The 23,401-nt window shown below is 50.7% G+C and overlaps 1 protein-coding gene across 1 annotated transcript in view; it reads left to right on the top strand.

The window, feature by feature from the left end:
• Positions 1-255: 255 nt before the first annotated feature.
• CATSPERG (cation channel sperm associated auxiliary subunit gamma) overlaps positions 256-23,401 on the top strand; it is a 34,838-nt gene continuing 11,692 nt past the window's right edge. Inside the window, exons 1-13 of the mRNA XM_082606798.1 lie at positions 256-325; positions 7,038-7,321; positions 7,409-7,462; positions 11,380-11,524; positions 11,876-12,002; positions 12,176-12,248; positions 13,228-13,383; positions 18,464-18,635; positions 19,837-19,974; positions 21,457-21,516; positions 21,748-21,867; positions 22,459-22,509; positions 22,609-22,738. Of these exons, the coding sequence (XP_082462924.1) occupies positions 7,067-7,321; positions 7,409-7,462; positions 11,380-11,524; positions 11,876-12,002; positions 12,176-12,248; positions 13,228-13,383; positions 18,464-18,635; positions 19,837-19,974; positions 21,457-21,516; positions 21,748-21,867; positions 22,459-22,509; positions 22,609-22,738 (1,481 nt within the window). The 5' untranslated portion in view covers positions 256-325; positions 7,038-7,066. The remainder of the gene's footprint in view (positions 326-7,037; positions 7,322-7,408; positions 7,463-11,379; positions 11,525-11,875; positions 12,003-12,175; positions 12,249-13,227; positions 13,384-18,463; positions 18,636-19,836; positions 19,975-21,456; positions 21,517-21,747; positions 21,868-22,458; positions 22,510-22,608; positions 22,739-23,401) is intronic.

A 23,401-nucleotide genomic window follows, 5' to 3' on the forward strand; every position in this document is an offset into this window, starting at 1 on the left:
CAGGGGAGAGTTGAAAGTCACTGCCCCATCCTGGGGGGTCCTGTAGCCCCGCGGCCATGACCTGGAGGTCTGAGTCCACCCATCGCCCCTCTGCCGTCTCTGCAGTCTACCTCTTCCTGGGCCTGGTCGCCATGGTGCTCGTGCTGCAGACTTTCCGCCGTGTGTCTGACCTTCATGGCCTCACAGAGCTCATCCTCCTGCCCAGTCCATGCCCTACCAGCTTCGACGAGGATGGGGACGATCGGGTGGACATTCTGGGCCGCCAGCCAGAGCCACGCCAGCAATTCACCACCGGCTTGCACCCCGACTACGCCTCCATCCCCAGGTAGCTGGGGCAGGCGTCGCGAGGCTGTGGACCTGGCCTGCGGCTGAGGGGCCCAAGGGAGTGGACTGACAAACTAGCAGGTCCACAAGCACATGCCAGTGTTCCTGAGGCCCTGCCTCCGCTACCCGTCTGTCCTTTGTCTTACCTGCCTGAGCACCACCCGGATCCAGGAACCAGCATTGCCTTGTTTCCCCTGCCCCTCCTCTCATCTCCTTGCACACTCTGTGCTTCCCCGGCTGTCTCACCGTCTCTGTCTTTCCCTCTCACCATCTCTCTGTTTCTCATTCTTTTACTCACGCCATCTGCCACTCACCACCTGCTGATTCTCCCAGGCTCTGGGCTCAGACCTCGTTTCAGGTGCTAGATCAGTCACTCCACTTTGGCCAAGTGACCGGCCCTCTCAGAGCCTTGATCTCCTCATCTGTCAAGTGGGAAGAGTATATTCACTCATTCAAAACTCCCTCCTCTGTGCCAACCCATGCTGGGCAGTTCTAGGGACATAGTAGTGTTCCAGATGGTCTGGGCCCTGCTCTCCTGGGGCTTGCCATCCTGTAAGGTAGACAGACCTGTCCCCACACAGTGACAGTCCATAACAAGCAGGACTTCAGTGGGGGGGTGAGGGTGGTGGTGGGCAGAGTGGTCAGGGCTAGGGTGGAGGGAGCACAGGGAATGTACCCAATCCAGCCTGGAAGGTCAGGGAGGGCTTCCTGGAGGAAGGGGCAACTGAACTCAGACCTGAAATCTGAGGAGTAGTCCGGGGAAGAAGGTGTACCTGACTCATTTTCCTCAAGTGTATCCAGGGAGCAAGACACATTCGGAGACTCCTGGGGTAGGCTTGTGTGATAGAATCTTCTTCAGCAGCCTGGCAGGCAGGAAGCTAAGGCACTGCTCTTCGTGAGACACCATTGTAACAGCTGTTCCCATTTACCAAGGACTAATTACATTAGGGGAACTGGGCTCCGAAGCCAGCCTGCTTGGGCTCAAATCCCAACTCAGTCCTGCCTGTGTCCTTCGGTGGTCACTTTGCCTCTGTGATTCTTGGTTTCCTCATCAGTAAAATGGCAATAACAATAGTTACTTCAAAAGATGATTTCACAGAGCCTGCCATGTTATTCTGTGATGCTTTCTTTGGCCAGGTCCTGTTCTGGGTACTTTACATATGAGGTAGATAATGATAATATTATCAGTGGACATGGCCATATCGTAAGCATCCTTAAAGGACCATCTTGGGAACCTGGCTTCTTTCTTGAGGGCACTAGAGAGCCATGGAAGGGTTTTGAGCAGGAGAGGGCCATGGTTAAGTTTGGGTTTTAGCTGCTGTTTGCAGGGGGACACTGAGGCTGGGCGCCCAGGGGAGGCTGGGGCAGGAACAAAGCAGGAGACAATGGGACTGGGTAGGGCCAAGGGAAGAGGAGGAGGGGGCGAGTCAAGGGATGCTCAGAAGGCCAAATGGACAGGCCATAAGCCTTACAGACTTGGGAGGGATAAGGCCAGAGAAAGGTCCAAGGTTTGTCAGCTGCCCCTGAGGTAAGCCTGGGAGAAAGAACAGATTTGAAGGGAGATGCTGAGGCTTGTTTGGAACATGGTGGCTGTGAAGGGCTAACGGGACACACAGGAGAAGGCATCAGGAGGTTACAGGACCCTCAGGGCAAGGGCTCAGTGGGTGGTTGAGGCTGGAGACAGATGAGGAAACCAAGGCCATGAAGGTGGGTATGACAGCTCTGGGTGGGAATGAAGAGAGAAGACCAGCCTTGAGAAATCAGCCTTAGGGTATTTATATATTTATATCAGTAAGGAAAGATTTGGGTTGCAATCAACCAAATCCTGACTGGCACTGGCTGAAACAATGAGATGGTTGTATATTGTACATCACCAGAGTTGGGGACAGCTCCAGGCATGATACAGTCCACAGCTCCAAGAGGGTCTTGTGGTCCCAGGTTCCCTCTCTCTCTGCTCTGTTACCCTCAGCTGAAGGCTTGGCTCCCACATGGGCTCTCCTCATGGCCCCAGAGTGGCTGCCACAGATCCAGGCGTCACAGTCAGACATGTTAATTTTTAGTACAGGAAGTTGGCGGGGTGCGGTGGGGGGAGGCATCTCTTCCCATGGTGCCTTTTTGGAAACAAGGAAACCTTTTCCCAGTGTCTCCCAGCAGCCTTCCTCTTCCATCTCATTGGCCAAAATTGGCTCACATGCACATCCTGACCCAATCATTGGCCAGAGTGATGGCATCACCATGATTAGTTTGGATTCCTCAGGATTCCCCCTGCCGCCCAGCTCTGAGGCTGGGGCTGAGGTTTTAGTTTGCAGGCTGGTGAATACTTGAACAAAATTGGGCTTCTATTAGAAAGGCAGAAAGTTGGGAGAATGGGCAGACATCAATAAACTGATCAGCCAAGGCAGTGATGTACAATTATGCAGGTTGGGACCTACATAAGGGATGCCTGGCTGGTAGGGTGGAAACAAATAGGGGCTGAAGTTCATGGCTGAATATGCCCAAAGGGGACTTCTTTTTCTAATTAACATAACAGCCCCATATGGTGAGCAGTGACCCTTCAACCAATGCCCTCCTACCAGAGAGAAGAGCTTACAAAGGAGACAGAAAAGGAGTTCTAGAGAGGAGTAGGAAAACCAGGAGGGTGGGGAGTATTGGTAAGAGATGAGAGAATTTTAAGGAGGGAGAAGGCAACATTGTCAAATGATGCTAAGAAGTCACACAAAATTGTTTTAATAACAGTGATAGAAAACACTTATATAGGATTTACTATGTGCCAGGCATTGTTCCAAGCCCCTGATACACAAGAATTCATTTAACCCTCTCAGCAACTCTGTGAGTCAGGTACATTCTCCATATTGCAGATGAGGAAAGGAGGCCCAGAGGGGTTAAATAACTTATCCAAGGTCACACAGGAAATGCAAAACTGGGATTTGGACAAGGTTTTTGTTGGTCACCTTGTCCCACAAGGCTCAGAAACACCCACTGTCTAGCTCTTTCTCAGTCTCCCAACCTTCCTGGCTCCTCAGCATGGTCGTTGACCCTGCTGCTAAAGTCACTAGCTGGGTGGAAGGCAGTTGCTTGGGGGAGGTGCCTGTGGGATCTGGTTTCTGCTCCACACCACTTCTCCTTCCAAATTCCCCCGGAAAAAGAAATCAGGCCCTGCTCAGTTCAAGATATTAAAAAAAGAAAGCACATGCTTAAAAATGGAAAAAGTAGAAAAGACTGTACAGTGAAAAGTAAGTCTTCCTCCTGTACTTGGGCTGTGTTGACAGATTTCTCAGGTCTCCTAGGCATGTACCAGCAATATACATGTGTGTGTATATGTGTCTTATTAATTTTTTTCTTTCACTCTACATAAGTGGTACCTAGTACAGTGAGGTGGTTACAGTCCCAGACTCTGGAGGCAAAGTCCCTGGGTATAAATCTGAACTCTGTCACTTCTAGGCTCTGTGGTTTTGGGCAAGTGATTTCACCTTCCTGTGCCTGAGTTTGCCAATCTGTGAAATGGTATGATAACAGCACCTACCTCATGGACTTGTTGGAGAATTAAGCAATTTAATACTGTAAAGCTCTTAGAACAGTGTCTGGTGCTCAGTAAAATGTCAGCTAATGGTTATTCTCATTTCTGCATCTTTTTCATATTATATGTTTCATATATACATGTATGGTTTTATATGCTTTTCTAATATTCTCTTTTCTGCACCTTGCTTTTTTCACCAACCCAGTGTCATTCAGAGATCATTCAAGAGACACACAAGTAGGTCTCCTATCCTTTTTTATGTCTGTGGTGCCTCCTCTAGGATCCACATCCCATAAATTATTTCCGCGTTTCATTAACGGACATGTGGGTGGCTGCCAGTCTTTTGATGTCATAAGTGATGCTGTACGGTGTACCTTGTGCATCAAGGTAACAGAGGCCCTCCCCTTGGTGGGGCTATATTCCTGAGTGGGGGGGGTGCCATGAGGACACCCCAGTCTCTCTGCCTCTGTGAGTCTAGAAGGGCTCAGGTACACAGCTGCTGGATTTTTTCCCTCAGATGAAGTCACCCTCCCTGGTCTGTGGGGATGGGCTGGGGGGTGGGAAGCACAGACCCCTGTCAGCTCTTCATTTACATAGAACACCTATAATGTGCTGTGTTGCACAGAGTTGGGAACAAGTGACAGAGAAAGCCCTAGGCCCTACCCTCACGGGGCCTGTGATGCAGTGGGAAACAAAGACCCATTCCCAGACAGACATGGCCTAGCATGGTCAGGGGAAGGATGGGGGTTGCTCACATATCACAGACAAGACCTGAAAGGAGGAAAGTGGTCAGCCGGTGACAAAGTAGGGAATAGCATTCCAGAGGGTGTTACAGCATGTGCACACTCTGGAGGAGAGCAAGCATGCCTGATCAAGGATATTCAAGTCGCTCCGTGTGACTAGGCTTTGGACTATAGAGGGAGAAAAGAGATGCCTGGGATAGGAAGGACAACAGGGATGAGATTATGCAGGCTCTGGAAAACAACTGAGTTTGGATGTTTCCCTGGGGTCCTGGGGAGTCATGGAGGGTTCCCAGGGTGTTGTCCCCAGACCATTAGTATCAGCATCACCTGGAATCTTGCTGGAAATACAAATTCTCCAGTCCCATCTCAAAACTTACTGAATCAAAACCCCTGGGGCTGGAGCCCAACAGCCTGTTTTAACAAGCTCTTTTGGTGAGTCTAATGCACGCTAAAGTTTGAAAACCACTGGGGTTTAGAGTAAAGTCAGCTTTGCAGTTCATCAAAAAAATCATGGTCTGGGGAATTCCCTGGCGGTCCAGTGGTTAGGACTCCACACTTTCATTGCAGAGGGCCCAGGTTCAATCCCTGGTCGGGGAACTAGGATCCCCGGGGTGGGGGGGAAGTCATGGTCTGAGTCCTTAACTGTTAGGCTTCAGAATACCAATGAAAACTGTTAACTTATTGAATATTTACTTGTGCCAGGCATTCTTCACGTGCTCTTATTGACCTCCCAAGACAGCTCTATGAGATGGCTGCCTTTGTCCCTGTTCTGTAGAGAAGGATGTTAAGCCACAGTCAGATTAATTTCCACATGGAGACCAAATTGTTTGTCACTAGAATTGTGATATCAATGTCTGATTGGGTAGAAGGATAAGTAGGCGAGAACCACCAATAGGAACTCCTTGAAGGCCTTCCCATCGCAAACTTCGTCCCCAGCACCCTCTGCCGGCCAGGCCCCGCGCTACTGGGTGTTGAGCACCGCCCTCCCTCCGCCCCCCAAGCCGTAGGCGCTGGTTGGGGTGCGCGTTACTATGGAGACTGGCGGGCGAGACAGGCATGCCTCGAGAAAGGCAGAAGTCGGTTGTGGAAGTGTAGGCGGCCATTTTGAGACCGGGCAAGAGGGGCGGGACTGGAGCGGCACGGTGACGGTTGACCGGTTTAACTTAGAGACTGGTACCACGGGGCGGGGAGAAGAGGGAGGTGCCTGGGGTCATCCCTGGGAGGGAAGGGTGGAGCGGGGTCGGGGTTAAGAAGGGGAGGGGAGGGGAGGGGGGAGGCGAGGAGGGGAAAGGCTGGGGAAAAGGAGGAGAGCCCAGGGACTGGGCACAGGAGGTGTGGGGCGGAGAAAGGGCGGGGCGAGGAGCCGGGAGAGGCTAAGAGAAGAAGCGGGGCGATGAGTAGGGGCGGGGCTAGAAGAGGCGGAGCGTAGAGCCGGGCTGTCCAGGGAATGGAAAGGGGTGGTGAAAAGGGAGGGGGTGAAAAGGTGTCGGGGTGCAGGGGGAAGGTGAGGATCAAGAAAGTGCTGACGGACAAGGTAGCGCCGACAAGGAACGAGGAGAAGTTGCAGGACGAGGAGAGGGTGCGGAGCGAGGGGAAGGCCAGTGGCGAGGAGAATTCCCAAGGCAAAGAAAGCGTCTCTAAAGGGAAGGGGCGGGGCCATAGGAGGGGGCGGGGCAAGGAGCTGGCTTGGGAAGAACAGCTCCCCCAGGATGAGGGGGAAGGGTGGGCCTATAAGGGGCGGGACGAGGAGCAGAAGCCGAGCGAGGAGCAAGCTCCAGGCGAGAAACAGGAGCGGGGACAGGGGAAGCGCGGGGCGTGGGGAAGGGGCGGGGCGTGGGGAAGGTCCGGAAACAGGATCCGGAGAGGGGCGGGTCTAGAGGCAGGACCCGGTACCTGGGCAGGGCCCGAGCACGGACAATGGGGCGGTGCGAAGAGAAGTGGGGGGCGGGGCAAGAAGTGGGGGCGGAGCCACGTGCAGGTGCGCGACCAGAGGAACCGGGGAAAATCGGTGGGGCGCAGCTAAATCGAGAAACAGAAACCGAGACCGAGTGAAGAGTAGCGGTGGGAGGCAGAGCAGGGGCAAGAGGAAAGAAGTGTGGGGCAAGGTTAAGAGGAGAGACCAGGAGGTCGCGCGAAACCAGGAGTAGGGGCGTGGCCAGGAGCAACAGGAGGGGCGAGACCTGGAGTAGTAGCAGAGGCGGGGTCCAGAAGTGTAGTAGACGCTGGGCCTGGGGCAGGACCGAGTTCGGGAGCAGAGGCGGAGCCAGGAACAAAAACAAGGGTGGAGTCTGGACCAAGAGCAGGAGTGGAGCCAGGAGCAAAAGTAGGAGTGGAGCGTCTAAGCAGAGGCGGGGCCAGGAGCAGCGACTGGACGAAGCACCGGAGTGAGGCGGGATCTCAAAAGGTGCCTACCAATAACAGTCTTGCAGGCTGGTGACCTCCGCATTCTCCAGGTTGAAGCCACGTTATCCACTGCCCCGAGATGTCCCCTGCTGGCCCTGCGTGGCCGAGGCTCCGAGTCCTGCAGGCTCTGTGGGCACTGCTGGTGGTACTGTTGGCACCGTGGAGGTTGTGGGCGATAAAGAATACCCAGGAGTGCACCTGGCAAGTTGTCCTGAACAACTTTGAGACAGTCGGCAAGAAGGACGCGAGCGATCGTTTCGTCGATCAAGAGCCCTTGTATACAGTGGACAAAGTGTTCAGCCTGCTAGTGGACGCGCCCATCGACCCGGACGAGGTGAGGGGACTGGTGTCAGGCAAACGGGAGAGGTCCTGGACCTGCACCCCGCTGGGCTCTGGACATTTGCCCACCCTCTCCTTGCAGACATACCTGGGCTTTCCTTACTACCTGAAGATCAACTACTCCTGCAAGGGAGAGGTGAGTGGGTGCAGAGGGGGTGGGCTCATTCTTTTGGGGCCTCGGTTTCTCCATATCTCACATTTGAATAGCGGTGGCACCACCAGACCCCAGGGACCTTAAAGATTCAAGAAGATTCCCAGTAACCCACGAGGCACATAGTTGGTGCTCAAGTAAGCTTTCTATTTCCATTTTTTAAAATTGACGTATAGGGTCTTCCCTGGCGGTCCAGTGGTTAAGACTCCGCGCTTCCACTGCAGGGGACACGGGTTCCATCCCTGTTTGGGGAACTAAGATCTCGCATGCCCCACATCGCGGCCAAACAGAACAAAATAACAACAACAAAACACTTTCCTCAATAAAGTGAAGAAAATATTTTTCAAAAATTGAGATAGAGGGCTTCCCTGGTGGCGCAGTGGTTGAGAGTCCGCCTGCCGATGCAGGGGACACGGGTTCGTGCCCCGGTCCAGGAGGATCTCACATGCTGCGGAGCGGCTGGGCCCGTGAGCCATGGCCGCTGAGCCTGCGCATCTGGAGCCTGTGCTCTGCAACGGGAGAGGCCACAACAGTGAGAGGCCCGTGTACCGCAAAAAAAAAAAAAAAAAGAATGGAATCATACAATATGTGGCCTTTTGTATCTGACTTCTTCTCAAGGCTTATCCATGTTGTAGCATGCATTAGTATTTCCTTTTTATGGCTGAGTAATAATATTCAGTTGTATGGATGTGCTACATTTTGCTTATCCATTCATTAATTGATGGACATTTGGGTTATTTCCACTTTTGAGGGGGGATATTATGAATAATGCTGCTATGAACATGTCTGTACAAGTTTTTGTGTAAACATCTGTTTTCAGTTCTCTTCACTATATACCTAGGAAAGGAATTGCTGGGTCATATGGTAACTCTGTTCCTCTTCTGAGGAACTGCCAGCCTGTTCTCCAAAGCAGCTACACATAATTTTATATTCCCATCAACAATGTATGAGGGGTCCAGTTTTTCTATATCCTCACTTGCTCTTGTTCATCTTTTTGATTATAGCCATCTAGTATGTGCGAAATGGTATCTCAGTGTGGTTTTGACTTGCATTTGCTCATAACTAATGATGTTGAACATCTTTTCATGTGCTCGTTGGCCATTTATCTTCTTTGGAGAAACGTCTATTCATCTCCTTTGCCCATTTAAAAACTGGGCTATTTGTCTTTCTACTGTTGCATTGTAAAATTTCTTTTTATATACTGGATACTCGTTCCTTATCAGATATATAATTTGTAAATATTTTTCACATTCCAAGTCTTTTCACTATCTTGATGATGTCCTTTAAAGCACAAAAGCTTTATGTTTATTAAGATATAATTCACATATCGTACAATAGCACCAAGGTTTTAAATTTTGATAAAGTCCAATTTAGCAGTTTTTTTCATTTGTTGCTGGTGCTTTTGGTGTTCTCTAAAAAGGCTTTACCTAACCAAAGTCACGAAAATTTACTTCCATGTTTTCTTCTAAGAGTTTTTTTGTTTGTTTGTTTTAGCTCTTACGTGTAGGCCTATGATCCATTTTGAGTTAGTTTTTGTATATGGTGTGAGGTAAGGGTCCAACTTTTACATGTGAATATCCAGTTATGCCAGTACCATTTGTTGAAAAGATTATTCTTTCCTCATTGAATTGTCTTGGCACCTTTGTCAAAAATCAATTGACCATAAATATAAGGGTTTATTTCTGAGTATAATTCTATTCCATTTCTCTATATGTCTATCCATATGCCAGTACGACACAGTCTTGATCACTGTAGTTTTGTATTAAGTTTTCAAATTGGGAAGTTTGAGCCCTCCAACTTTGTTCTTCTTTAAGACTGTTTTGGCTCAGGTAAGCTCTCTGAGAACAGTAGAATGTTGTGGTCTAGAACTGAAGTTCTGGAGGCTACAGACCTGGGTTTGAATCTGCCATTAACTAACATTACTTGGAGGAAGTATAGCATGATAGTGAATCCCTTGGGCTCTGGAGCCAGGCTGCCTGGCTTCAAATCCCAGCTCTGCTACATAATAGCTGTGTGATCTCAGGCAAGTTACTTAACTTCTCTGTACCAAAGTTTCCTCATCCTTAACAAGGGTACAATAATGATCATACCCACTTCATAAAATGCTTAAATAAGTGTGAAGCACTTAGCACAGTGCCTGGTTCATAGAAAGGGCTCAGTGAATGCTAGCAACAAGTTTCTAGAGTGTGACCCTGGGCAGAGAGTTTACTCCATGAGCCTTCTCTCCTTATCTGTGAAAGTGTGATAATAATTCCTTTATCTGTTCATGCAACACCTGCTCTGAGTCAGATCCTCTTTTTTTTTTTTTTTCCACAATGGGGTGGGGAAGGCAGTACAATGATAAACAACGTGGCCAGGTTTTTCCTCTGGATGCAGCCCACCAGGGAAACAGACAATTGGCAAGTAAATACATAAAATAATTGATTACAGTAATCAGTGCAAAGATGAAAATAAAATGAGGTGATATGTCAGAAAGGAGGGTGTTAGCTGGGGTGGTTGGAGAAGGTCTCTGAAAAGCTTGAGCAGAGACTGGAATGATGAAAAGGGACACACATGCGGAGAACTGAGGAAAACATCTGGGCTGAGGGAACAGCCAGGACGGAAGCCAGTGTGTATGAGGAACCGACCAGAGGCCTGTGTGGCTGGAGGAGAGTGAGCGAGCGGGAGAATGGGAGGAGATAGTGAGGACCTGGCTTTCCCCCTGAGTGAGGTGGAGCCATGAGAAGGTTCTGAGCAGAGGAGGGATGTGATGGGACTCAGGTGTTCACAGGCTGAATGGGGGGCAGGGCAGGAGCAAGGAGACAGGGAGGGGGCTGATGCTCAGTCCGCGCAGGAGTTGAGGGTGGACAGCACCAGGGTGGTCATGGCCACTGTAGCCCTGATGGGGAGGAGGTCCCCGCCCACCAGCACCTGCTACCCTGTGATTGGAAACCCTGAGGCAGGGCTGGGACCGGTGTAGGGGGCAGGATTGAAAGGACCCTGGCCTAGGCATTCCTCAGGATGAAGGCCTGTGCAAAAGGGGTCAGACCCGTTAAATCTTCCACCCGCATCTCACAGATGCCTCCACACCCCTGCCCACAGTGGCTTGAGCACAGCTGTCTCTTGGGGATGCCTCCAAGCCTTTGCTAGTGCTGTTCTAGGGACTTCCCTGGTGGTCCAGTGGGCCCTCCCAATGCAGGGGGCACGGGTTCAATCCCTGGTTGGGGAACTAAGATCCTGCATGCCGCACGGTGTGGCCAAAAAAAAAAAAAAATTAACGCTGTTCTATACCCTAGAACACCTATCTTCTCCTTCCATCTCCTCCCTAAGCCCTGCCCTCCCTTCTTAGCCCAGCCAGGCTCCTGGCGTCTCTGGGAGGTTGTCCCTGGCTGCCCCATCACCCTCTTCCCCAGTTCCTCTCTGTCTAACTGCCCCATCCCACCCACAGCCCCAGGCCCCAGCCCACAAACCTGGTGGCGATGGCAGAGACCCTAATTTCTCTGGGTAGGGGGTGGGGTAGAAGCCTCAAGAGTGGGACTTGAAATCCCTGAAGTGAGGGAAGAGGCTGCTAGTATTTTGGGTGCCAGGCATTCCCACCTTTACGTTTTTGCTTATCCCATGCTGTTTTTCCCCATGCATTCCCTACATCCAAATTCTGTCTGAGGACCTTGCTCTGGACTCGCCTCCTCTGGGAAGACCTCCTGACTCCCTCCACAGCCCAAAGCACTTCTGCCCATCTCCTAGCCTGGCCCATCCCCTGCCCCAGCCCCAAACCTAGACCATGTTCTCTGACCTTCCCTCAGTGGAGAGTCTGCTCTCCTGACCCAGCCCCAGGAAGAGGACAGGCTGGTAAAGGTAGGGTCAAGGCAGCGGGACCCACAGGCTATCTTAAGGACACACTTGTGGGGCCATCTCGCCCTCAGTCCTCTGAGGCCCTGGTCCGCAAAGGCCACCTGACAGGGCTGAAGCCGGTGGTGCTGGTCACCTTCCAGTCCCCAGTCAACTTCCATCGCTGGAAGATAGAGCAGCTGCAGATCCAGATGGAGGCAGCCCCCTTCCGCAGCAGAGGTGGGCCTGGAGGGCTCCTGGAGGGGTCACAGCATGGCAGGCATGTGGGGGCATTGCCAGGGACCTCAGCAGGGTTCATGACCTTGAGGGGAGGCTGGGACCATCAAAGGGGCCTATGACCTGGTGGGCGTGGGAGTTTGTTGGGGGCCTCACAGAGGTGTCTGACCTGGAGGAGGGCCCGGGGATGCCTCAGCAGGTTCCTTGGCCTAGATGGGACCACACAGAGGCCCCAGTGGGGTCCATGGCTGAGGGGAGGCGTGGGGAGTTGCAGGGGGAGCCCAGTGGTCTGTGACCTGGGGGGCTTGCTACTGGAAGGCCCCAGCAGCTTCAGTACTCCCTGCCTGCCAGGAGAGAGGTGTAATGCAGAGGAAGTGTGTCTCATGAGCTGGTACACACCCATGCCCATCAAGAACGGCAGCGTGGTCATGCGCGTGGACGTTAGCAGCAACGGCCTGGGGCCCTTCATTCCCAATAAAAGGTGCCCTTTCCCAAACCTGGGGCGGGGGGTAGTCTCTGGGAAGGGCTTCCTAATCCCCAGATTCCCAAAGAAGACGGGAGGAGCCCAAAGGGAGGGAACAGGACAGGGAGGTGGCAGTGAGCTGTGGCAGGAGCCAGAATCCTCACCCGTGCGTGCCCCACACCCACCTCCAGGTTTCAGGTGAATATCAACGGCTTCCTGGAGAGACAGCGAGACAACACACTCCAATTCACTGTGGGAAATGAGGTGAGGGGGCCCGGATGGTGGGAAGGGTAGAAGAGGGGGTTAAAGACAGTAGGCTGGAGCCCTGATTACTTCCCAAACGAGTGGCAGATTCCATTTACAGAGCATTTACTGTGTGCTGGCCCCCTGGCGACGTGCCCTGCTAAATGCACGATCACATTAGGTCTTGACAGTGACCTGTGAGGGAAGGTACTCTCACATACCCATTTTAAAGAGGAGAAAACTGAGGCCCCAAAAGGGTGGAGCCATTTGCCCACAGGCTCTCGGCATGTACACATGGAACGAGACTTGAAACTGTGTCTGCCTGACTCCTGCACCCATATTCTTAACCACAGTGCATTCATTCATTCATTCATTCAGCAGGCACTTCCTGAGCACACAGTGTGGCACCATGGGAACATAACAGTGAACACACAGACCCAAATCCCTGTCCTCTCTTAGAGCTGACAGTCTAGTGGGAGAGACAGACAGCAAACCACTACACATGAAATCAGGTAAATTCTGTAGCAGGTTAAAAGGTGGTTAGCGCTCTGGAGAGAATTCAGAGTGAGGGGAACTGGGTCTGTGCAGGAGGGGACGGCAATGTTTAATGGAATGCTCAAGAAAGACATAACTGATGGGAATTCCCCGGCAGTCCAGTGGTTAGGACTCTGTGCCTTCACTTCGGAGGGCCCAGGTTCGATCCCTGGTCGGGGAAATAAGATCCCACGAAACCCCACAAGCCGCACAGCGTGGCCAAAAAAAAGGCGTAATTGAGAAGCTTGGCATTTGAGTAAAGGGAATCACGTGGCTACCAGGGGACACAGAGGGAACAGTCTGTGCAAAGGCTCTGAGGAGCGGGAGGCCCATGTGGCCGGGAGAGAGTGGGTGAGTGGGAGAGTGGTGGGGGATGAGATCAGAGAGGCGCTGGGGCAAATAGATGGAACCATGGGAGAGGGAAGGGAGGGGGGTGTTGAGCAGCCCTCCTGCCCCTGCCCCGCAGCTCTTCAATCTGATACCCCGGTACTTTGTGAATGTCCCGTCGAGGCCCCTGTGGTACACTGTGGACCAGACACCTGTGTTCATCCTGGGCGGCATCCCTGAGGAGAAGGCCATCCTGCTGACTGACACAAACTTCAAGGACTTCTTTCTCGTGGAGGTGAGATGATGCAGGGCAGATGGTGGGCTGGGCCTCAGCTCCTAAAATGGTGGGGGGGGCCTGGGACCAGAGAAAGGTCCCCAAAGACCTACCACCGACGAGAGGCAAATAGCATGAATGAAAGACATAAGACTGCAACCAGACAGCCTGGGTTCAGGTCCTGGTTCTGCCACCTCCTGGCTGTGTGATGTTGGGCAGTTCACTTTACCTGGGCCTCAGATTCCCCATCTGTAAAATGGGAACAATACTTATATTTACCTCACAGAATCATTGCGAGGATGGTATAAATTAATGTCAGCCGGACACAGAATGAGCACTATGTGAGTCAAAGCTATTATTACTTATAGGTCCACCATTTGTAATTCTGAAATCCAAAATCTTTGAAACGGCGTTTTCAGAAATTTCGGGCTGAAATGTATTTGTTGAGGAACTCCAACCTGAGCTAACAAAGGCTACTTTTTTTAGTCTCTATGCATTCCATTTAGTGTTAATATTCAGATGCTGCCCTACAGAAATATTAAGGAGTTTGATTATGGGGTGTCGCCCCAGATCCCACTGGAGTTTGGATGGTATATATGTGCCATCTTACCTTCTAAACTGGAAAATTCTGAATTTCTATATACATCTGGCCCCTAGGGTTTCAAGTTCAGCATTGTGAGCCTGTATTATTCCCAGAACAGGGAAGGAGTGTCTGAAGCAAGGTTCTTTTGGCGTGAATGACAAACACGTTTGAATTAATTGCAGCTGTAGGCAGAGCTCCAGACCAGTTTGGTTTAAGCAGAGAAATGGATTTAGTAGGTGTGCCTAACTGCAAAGCCCAGACACAGCTCAGCCTGCAGGCCTGGCTTGATTCAGGGCTCAAATGAGGACTCCAGCTTTCAGCTCCACTTCCTCTGGATTAACTCCATCCTCAGTGTGATTTATATCATCCCAACTCCCAGGCAGAGAGAAAGGGAGCATCTGTTTCCCAAATGACTTAAAAAAAAAAAAAAAGAAAATCCTGAAATTTGTTTGCTTTGTCCTGATTGGCCCAGCTTGAGTCATGTGTCCCAAAAGAATGGAATGTGCCAGCTGGCTTAGCACAGGTCATGAGATCTATCCTAATGAGGAGGGCAGCCCAGACAAGAGGCAGAGAAAGGATGGTTCCCCCAGAGTGAAATCAGGCTAGCTTTGCCACAAGTTGGGGGGATAAGATGCCGGTTGTTAATTGTGTCCAAGATAACAATTGTGCACACGGCAACCCCAAAAGATTGCCTTAGGCTCCTCCCCTTAAGGTTGAAAGCCCCGCGCATGATTTCTGACAACCCCATGTGGATTAATGTTCTCTCAGATCCCTCTGGCTGTGAATTCCGGCTTCTACTGATCTCATTTCATTTACAGACAGTCTCCCTGTCCTGGGTCAGCTCTCTCGGTTGTGGCCCAAGTCTTTCCAGACCTTGCTCAGTTTTCACGCTCCTGACCCAGACACACCCACAGGAAGCATATGGCCGATGTGGATTCTGCTGAAGAGATTTGGAGGACAGAGAAGGGGGTTTATGTCATGAGAATGAAAAGTGCAGTTTGAACTTCAGTCATCCTTGTTCTTTTTTTTTTAATTTATCAAGATGAAACTCATAAAATTCACCACTTTTTTTTTTTGAGATTTTTTTTGATGTGGACCATTTTTTTTTTTTTTTTCTTTTTGCGGTATGCGGGCCTCTCACTGTTGTGGCCTCTCCCGTTGCGGAGCACAGGCTCCGGATGCGCAGGCCCAGCGGCCGTGGCTCACGGGCCCAGCCGCTCTGCGGCATATGGGATCCTCCCAGACCGGGGCACGAACCCGTATCCCCTGCATCGGCAGGCGGACTCTCAACCACTGCGCCACCAGGGAGGCCCTGGACCATTTTTTAAAACTCTCTATTGAACTTGTTACAACGCTGCCTCTGTTCCATGCCCTGGCCCTTTGGCCTCAAGGCACGTGGGATCCCAGCTCCCCGACCAGGGATCGAACCCACACCCCCTGCACTGGAAGGCGAAGTCCCAACCACTGGACCACCAAGGAAGTCCCTAAAATTCACCACTTTAAAGTGAACAATTTAGTACCATTGAGTACATTGGTACTGTGCAACCACCAACTCTTGTTTCCAAAAAGTTTCCATCACTCCAAAATCGAAGCCTACTTATTCTCATTCTTTAATCATAGGGATTTTCCCCATATTGTTGTCTCCTCTCTGTTTTCCTTCCTCTTGTTTCACCTCACCATTCCCTTCTAGACTGCCCCTAGGGTCTCATAGGAATCCTCCCCCTACGCGGCTCTCTTTGGCCCTGAGTTGGTCAGGTTTAGATACTGTAACAGGAGTTCCCTGGTAGCCTAGTGGTTTGGATTCTGGGCTTTCAGTGCCATGGCCTGGGTTCAATCCCTGGTCAGGGAACATCCAGCAAGCTGTGTGGCCAAAAAAACCCAAAAACCAAAAAACCCTGTAACAAAGAGACTCCTGAGAGAGAATAGCTTAAATAGTCGCTGTTGCTCATTCCCTGAACAGTTCAGAAGTGAGAAACCCCAGTCCCTTCTATTTTCGTGCTTCACCATCCTCTAGGCCCCAGGTGTTGATCTCATCAGTGTGATCAGAGCTGGGTCATGCCTATGTCCATATTCCAGCCAATTGGGAAGGAGAAGGATCAGAAATGAAGGGCAAGCTATTTTCTCTTAAGCAAGTTTCACTTCCACTCACATTCCATTACTGAGGAATTAGTTACTTGGCTACATCCAACTGCAAAGGAGGCTGGGAAGTATAATTTCTGTCTGGGTGGCACATGCCCTGCTAAAAGTCAATTACCAAAGAATATGGGAGAAAGGGATTTGGGAGCCCAACTAGCCACCTGCCAAAAATGGAAGAGGAAATTTGTAAGTTTGTGTAACCAAAAAATTCAGGACTTCAGGTCCAGCTTGACCCAGGATTTCAAACAATGTCACCAAGACTGAGTTGCTCTCTCTCCATCTCTCGGACCTGGTTCCTCTGTATTGACTTTATGCTCAAACATCTCTGTACTTGGAATTGCAAAGGCTGCATCTCAGGCCCACGTCCAGTGGGAAAGATCTTTCCCATTACCCTCTAACCCCCAAATCCCAAGTTTCCTTCCACTTGGTATGGCTCACCATTTGCTCACCTTGACTTAATCACTGTGGCCAGAGACACCCACCATGCTGCTTTTTGAGTTAAATGAGTCAGAACTCTCAAGCTCTGCTCAAATAAGAAATCCAGCTGACTCACAGCTTTCCTTTTTCTCACGTATGTGGGAGAAGGGAGATGTGATGATCCTCTTCTGGATTAACAAAGAAAATTTCCAAGTATTTCTTCCAGAAAACAGAGGCAGCACTTTAAATATTAACAGGGCAATAGATTAAGTATGACAACCAATCAAAATGACACATTGAGAGGGTACAGGTTAGTTTCACCAGGCACAGCAACAATGTCTGTAGTCTGTAGAAATCTCTTATGTGCTGAATAGGGTAGGGAAGTGAGAATGTACATGTTACCCTTAACTTGATGAAATTTCCCTCAGCAGCAGAACTTAGAGTGTTACTCTGATATATGCTTTTTATTGGAAAAGTTAGTGAAAAATTCCACTTTTTAGTGGAAAACTTCAATCAAACACAAAAGTAGAGCATTGTATAATGAACCCAGCTTCAATAATTAACATTTTGCCTTTTTTTTTAATCCCACTATTTTTTTTTTCCTGGAATGTTTTAAAGAAATTTCCAGCCATCATACCATTGACCTGTAAATTCTGGAAATAACTGAGGAAGTATCTCTAACACATGAGAACTTTTAAGAAATAAAACCACAATGCCATTATAATGCCCAGCAAAATTAACAGTAACCCCTTAATAGCATCTAACCCGGTCATAGTCAATTTTCCCTAATGATCTAAAAATGTGTTTTACAGTTGGTTTGTTTGAATCAAGACCCACACATTGCATTTGGTTGTTACGTCTCTTAATACCTTACATTTTTTTCAGGCAATTTAAGAAACCAGGCCTTTTGTCCCATAGAATTTGGCTGTTTGCTTCTTCACAGAATCGATTAAAACTTGTTCCTCTGACCCTATGTATTAGTCTGCTCAGGCTGCCATAATAAAATACCATAGACTGGGTGGCTTAAACAACAGAAATTTATATTCTCATAGTTCTGGAGGCTAGAAGTCCAAGATCAAGGTGTCAGCAGGGTTGGTTTCTCTCCTGGGTTTGCAGAAAGTACCTTCTCACTGTGTCCTCACATGGCCTTTTCTCTGTGGGCATGAGTGGAGAGAGAGAGAGATCTCTGGTGTCTCTTTCTCTTTTTATAAGGACACCAGCCCAATAGGATTAGGGCCCCACCCTTATGACCTTGTTGAACCTTAATTATCTCCTTAAAGGCCCAAATACAGTCATGATGGGGGCTAGGGCTTCAACATATAAATTCTGTCCATAACACCCTATATTGCCTATAAACTGGTAATGAGCTCTAGAAGCTTGGTTAAACTTAGACTCAAAAAAAAAAAAAAAAAAAACCCAGGGAATTCCCTGGCGGTCCAGTGGTTAGGACTCCACGCTTCCACTGCAGGGAGCCCAGTTCAATCCTGGGTAGACTCAATCTTTTAGGCCCTTCATTGGTGGTGCTTTCCCACTGTTAGTGATATTGCCAGTGCTAGTGATTGGTCATAAGTTCAGATGGTGTCAGCCTGACAGCCAATTGTGTTCAAGATAGAATAGGATTATTAGAAGTGTGCCTTGGGCCAAGCTTGGAATCTTTTGGATCCACATGAGTACAGCCCTGAATGTGGCCCGGGGAACTGGGACTGCTGAGCACCGTTGAGTATGCTGTGTACTGCCCAACTCTAGGGAGCACAGAAAGCCCCAACTGGCTCTGACCTGGGTCACCTGCTTGCAGGGGAAGTTTGGCCACCAAGATGCTGCTGCAGCGTGAGCAGGGAGGGGACCCTGGGGGCAGCCGCATGTGTTCATTCCAAGCAGTTGTCAGAGCTGGTGCCTCGAGGCAAGGGAGGACACAGGGGCTGAGACCAAGGCCATCCGCTTACCACTGGCCCTACTCCCTTGCAGTTGAGCATTGACAGTTGCTGGGTTGGCTCCTTCTACTGCCCCCAGGCCAGCTTCACTGCTACCATCTACGATGCCATCGCCACCGAGAGCACCCTCTTCATTCGTCAGAACCAGCTCGTCTACTATTTCACGGGCACCTATACCACACTCCACGAAAGCAACCGTGGCAGCGGTGAGGGGGCCCTGGCCGGGTCACATACCCGGGTGTCCTTGGCATCTTAGGCAAGGGGACTTGCCTGTTGGAGCCCCAAGGAGGGCGCCTCAGTGAATCCATCACTGGAGGCGCCTGGGAGTGGAATTGCCGTGAGTGGGGAGGGGGATGTTGGAGGGACTTCCCAAGCTCCTGGAGCATCGCTGCCACCCTGCAGGGGCCTCCTCCTACCCTCTATATGCTGGGGTGAGGCTTTCATCCAGACCTTCCCAGGAGTTGTGAACCGACTAAGGGCAGAGAGAGGTGTGAGAGTGAAAGGAGGGAGCAGAGAGCAAGACACACAGGTGCACGCGGACTCACACACAGACGTGCAGAGAGAGAAAGACAAACCGGAGAGAGATGCATACCAAGCAAGAAATGTGTGGGGTTGGGGAGTGGTGGGGAGTCAGAAAGAAAGACATACAAAGAGAGAAACAGAGATGGGCCGTTGGAGAGGCAATGCCATGAGGGAGATTGATCAGAGAGGAAAAAGAGAGACTTTTGATTCAGCCTCATCTGTTAAAGGATACCAAAGCCCTAGTTCTCACCTTCCGCCCCCGCCCTATCTAAATGAAAGATGTCAACTTATAGAGTCACAGAAACTTGTACTGTAACCCATATTTCATTAGTTAGTGAGTGTTCCCAACAGCTTTATTTTTCTCCCTTTCTTTCTTAGGGCACTTTGACAGTGGGAAGGACCAAGTTAAAGACGGGTGTTTATTGGCTTAGATAGCTGGAAAACTCAGGAGCATGTTGTTTTCAGGCACAGTTGGATCTAGGGGCTCACTGCAGCTGTTAGGCCCATCTTTGTGGTACTGCCCCACTCCATCCAGCAACTGCAGGCTTTTATGCCGGGGGTGGAGGTTGGGGGCAGGAAAGAATATCTCTTTGTTAGTGGTTGCAAGCTGAGAACTGTCTCTGATTTGCCCAGCTTGGTCACATGCCCAGCTCAGAATCCATCCTCTGGCCAGGGGAATAGAAGAGTGGGGTCAGCCCAATTTGAAACTTGTGGACAGAGTGTGAGTGGGGGTGGGGGGATTTTCTCAAAGGCAGCTGGGCCCCTCAGACGCCACACTGAACAGTCACTCCAGTGGGAGAAGACAGATAACAGGCTCATTAAGGCCTGGGAAATGTGGATGGAGGCCCAGGTCCCAGGCTCAAATGTCTATGCTGGCCCCCACAGAGAGATGGATCCGTGTCCTGGCTAATGAGTGCATCAAGAAGTTGTGCCCTGTGCATTTCCATAGCAATGGCTCCGAGTATGTCATGGCCCTCACCACGGGCAAGCACGAAGGTTACGTCCACTTTGGGACCATCACAGGTAAGTTTGGTACCTGGTACCTCCGTACCCTCTCACTTCTAAGAATTCTGAGCCCAGGCCCTCACCCCTCACCATATTCCTTCAGGAGGGGTCCCAGGCTGGAGGTTCTCCCTGTGAATCGATATGGGTTTACGCCTTTGTAGGGGCAGGGCTTGGGGTGTGTTATGTATCTTTCACAATGTGTTTGGTTTCAAAGGGTAGAAGCCCAATTCAAAAATCACTTAATCAGGGACTTCCCTGGCAGTCCAGTGGTTAAGACTCCGGGCTTCCACTGCAGGGGGTGCAGGTTCAATCCCTGGTTGGGGAAATAAGAGCCTCACATACTGCACGGTATGGCCAAAAAATTTTTTTTTAAATCGTCTAAGCATAAAAAATTTGTAGACATATAAAAGAAAAGACCAGGAACCAACGTCAGACATAGCTGGATCCAGGGGCTTACAGGGTATATCCTCAGGACTCTATCTCTTGGCAAGGTAGTATAGCATAGGGATTATAGCACGGGTTCTGGAGAGAGACTGCTCTAACACACCCAACTCAAGTCACCGGCGGCTTTGGATAGGTGACTTAACCTCTCTTTTTGGTCTCATATCCTCATTTGCAAAATGGGGCTGATAGTACTAACTAGTACCTGCCTCATCGTGTTGATATAAAGATTAAATAAGTTGACATATATAAGGGTCTTAGGAGAGTGCTAGGGACATAGTACTATTCAAGGGTTTATCATTGTTAGCCCTGTGATTTGGCTTCATTTTCAGGTAGATACTCCCCTCACAAGGGTTAGAGGTGGCCTCCAGGAACTTGGGGCTCCCATCTCCCACCAGTCTGAGTCACCCCGAGAGAGTGAGAGTGGACTCTTGCCCACTGGCTCTAGCACAAATCCCAGGGTGCACTCTGATCGGCCCATTCTGGGTCACATGCTCAGACCTGAGCTAATTACTGTGACCAGAGACAGACATATTCTCTTTTTTTAAAACTTTTTAAAAGAATTTATTTATTTATTTGTTTGTTTATTTATTTATTCTTGGTTGTGTTGGGTCTTCATTCCTGCGTGCGGGTTTTCTCTAGTTGCAACGAGTGGGAGCTACTCTTCGTTGCAGTGTGTGGGCTTCTCATTGCGGTGGTTTCTCTTGTTGTGGAGCACAGGCTCTAGGCACGCGGGCTTCAGCAATTGCAGCACGCAGGCTCAGTAGTTGTGGCGCATGGGCTTAGTTGCTTGGTGGCATGTGGGATCTTCCCTGACCAGGGCTCGAACCCGTGTCCCCTGCATTGGCAGGTGGATTCTTAACCACTGCGCCACCAGGGAAGTCCAGGCAGACATATTCTGATAGGCTAGTTGTGAATGACTGAAAGGCCAGTTGGGTGAGAGCTGCCCCAGGGAATCCTGGGACTAAGAAGGAGGCACAGGCATAATTGGAGAGCCAGTGTGGTGGGGTGCCAGACGGGCTGGGAAGGCCCTGAGCTTTGACCTGCCCTGTTCTGCAGATGGCCGCGTGTCCTTCGAGTTGCTGCCCAGGCAGCGGTCCGTGTGCAATGGGATACTAGGTACCCAGCTCCCAGATGGATCTGCAGTGGGCAGGGGGTGGGGTGGGTTTGGGGGTGTTGAGGGGGAATCGAAGGTGTGGGAGAGCAGGGAAGGGTGGGAGAGGTCATAGGACAGGATGGGCAATTTCTTGGGGATGGGTGGAGAGCCACTGGGATAGATGTGGCAGTCACAGAGACCATGGGGAAGGACAGGATCTGGGGGCTGCTCTGGACTTCTGTCTTCCCTACCAGTTGTCAACTGCTCCATAACCTGGGCCGTATTCATTGCTGGTGACTACAATCTACTGCTGCTGGTGGAGATCGAAGACCCCTCCACCAGGAAGTACTTCCAGGTGGTCAGCTATGACCTGGGTAAATGGGGCGCCACGGCGGGGGCGGGGCTGAGCGGGAAAGGGCAGGAGCTCAGAGTGTGAACTGCAGGCCCATCCTTTGGGATCTGTGCCCAGCAGACAGCTGGAAGGAAATGTTGCTCGTGCCACTGCTAGGTAAGGGGCAGTGGTGGAGAACAGGCCGTCTGGGCTGAAGAACCTGAGAGGAAGTCAATGAGACTAGAACAGAGGGGAAAGGGGAGGAGGGAGATTGGAGATGTGGGCAGACGCCAGACCTGGAAGGGCCTTGCGGCTCACAGTGAGGAGATTTGATTTGATTTGATGAAGTGAGAATAGGGCTGCCGTGTACAGCTGTGCCTGGGAGGCTGTGCCTGGCACTCCCCAGCCAAGGAGTCAGAGGAGGGAGGCAAGTCCTCTGCCCTAACAGGACTGTATCCTCTCAGAGGAAGTGTCTTTTTATAATTCACATAAAGAAATTCTAAAGATTAATGGGCCCAAATGGGAAGCTGTTGGAGGGTTTGGGGAGGGGTTGGGGAGCTAGGGACCTGCTCAGTTTCAGGTCTTGAAAGCTCAGGGCCTCAGGAGATTTGTGCTGTGTTTTCCCCACCTGTAGTCAGTGATCACCTGGTTGTCCTTTACACCATCCCGGAATTCATCCCTGACGGTAGGAAGGGAGGGCAGAGGGGGCTGAAAAAGTTGGGGGGAGGCTAGGAGGGGCCCAAGTGACCCCATCTTACTGCTGTGTCCACTCTGCCTCTGCCAGCTCGAGGCCTGGAGTTCCTGATGATCCTAGGGACAGAGTCTTACACCAACTTCCCGATGGTACCCAAGGGCATGTCCTACAACCCGTATAACAACCTGCTGTTCATCTGGGGCAACTTCCTCCTGCAGAGGTATGGGGCCGGGTACAGTCTGGCCTCCCCAACCCCACTAGGGTGGGGGTCCTTTCTGAAGTCACCAAATTTTCAGAGTATGCCCAAGTCCAGAAGTTACCAGGACTGTGATGGGGGGAAAATGGGCTGGGGTGGGCAGAGATGGGATGGGGGAAGCTGATATTTTAAAGCTGGGAGCCCTTTCTTCTTTTTTTTTTCAAATTTTATTTATTTATTTATTTTGGGCTGTGTTGGGTCTTCATTTCTGTGCGTGGGCTTTCTCTAGTTGCGGCGAGCAGGGGCCACTCTTCATCGCGGTGTGCGGGCCTCTCGCTGTCGCGGCCTCTCCCGTTGTGGAGCACAGGCTCCAGACGCGCAGGCTCAGTAGTTGTGGCTCACAGGCCCAGTTGCTCCGCGGCATGTGGGATCTTCCCAGACCAGGGCTCGAACCCATGTCCCCTGCATTGGCAGGCGGACTCTCAGCCACTGCACCACCAGGGAAGCCCTGGGAGCCCTTTCTTAAATGAAACCTGATATGAGGACCTAACCTATGTGAGCAATAGAAGGGCATTGTCTAGGGAAAGGTAAGGATGCTTTTCACCCCTCAGGAATCCAGGGGTCCCAGAGCCAACTCTATGGGCTGTTGGCAAACTGCCAGTTTGGTTGAACCTTCCTGTTTACTGA

Source organism: Mesoplodon mirus (assembly GCF_964341445.2).
Source record: "Mesoplodon mirus genome assembly, chromosome: 19".
NCBI classification, from domain to species: domain Eukaryota; kingdom Metazoa; phylum Chordata; class Mammalia; order Artiodactyla; family Ziphiidae; genus Mesoplodon; species Mesoplodon mirus.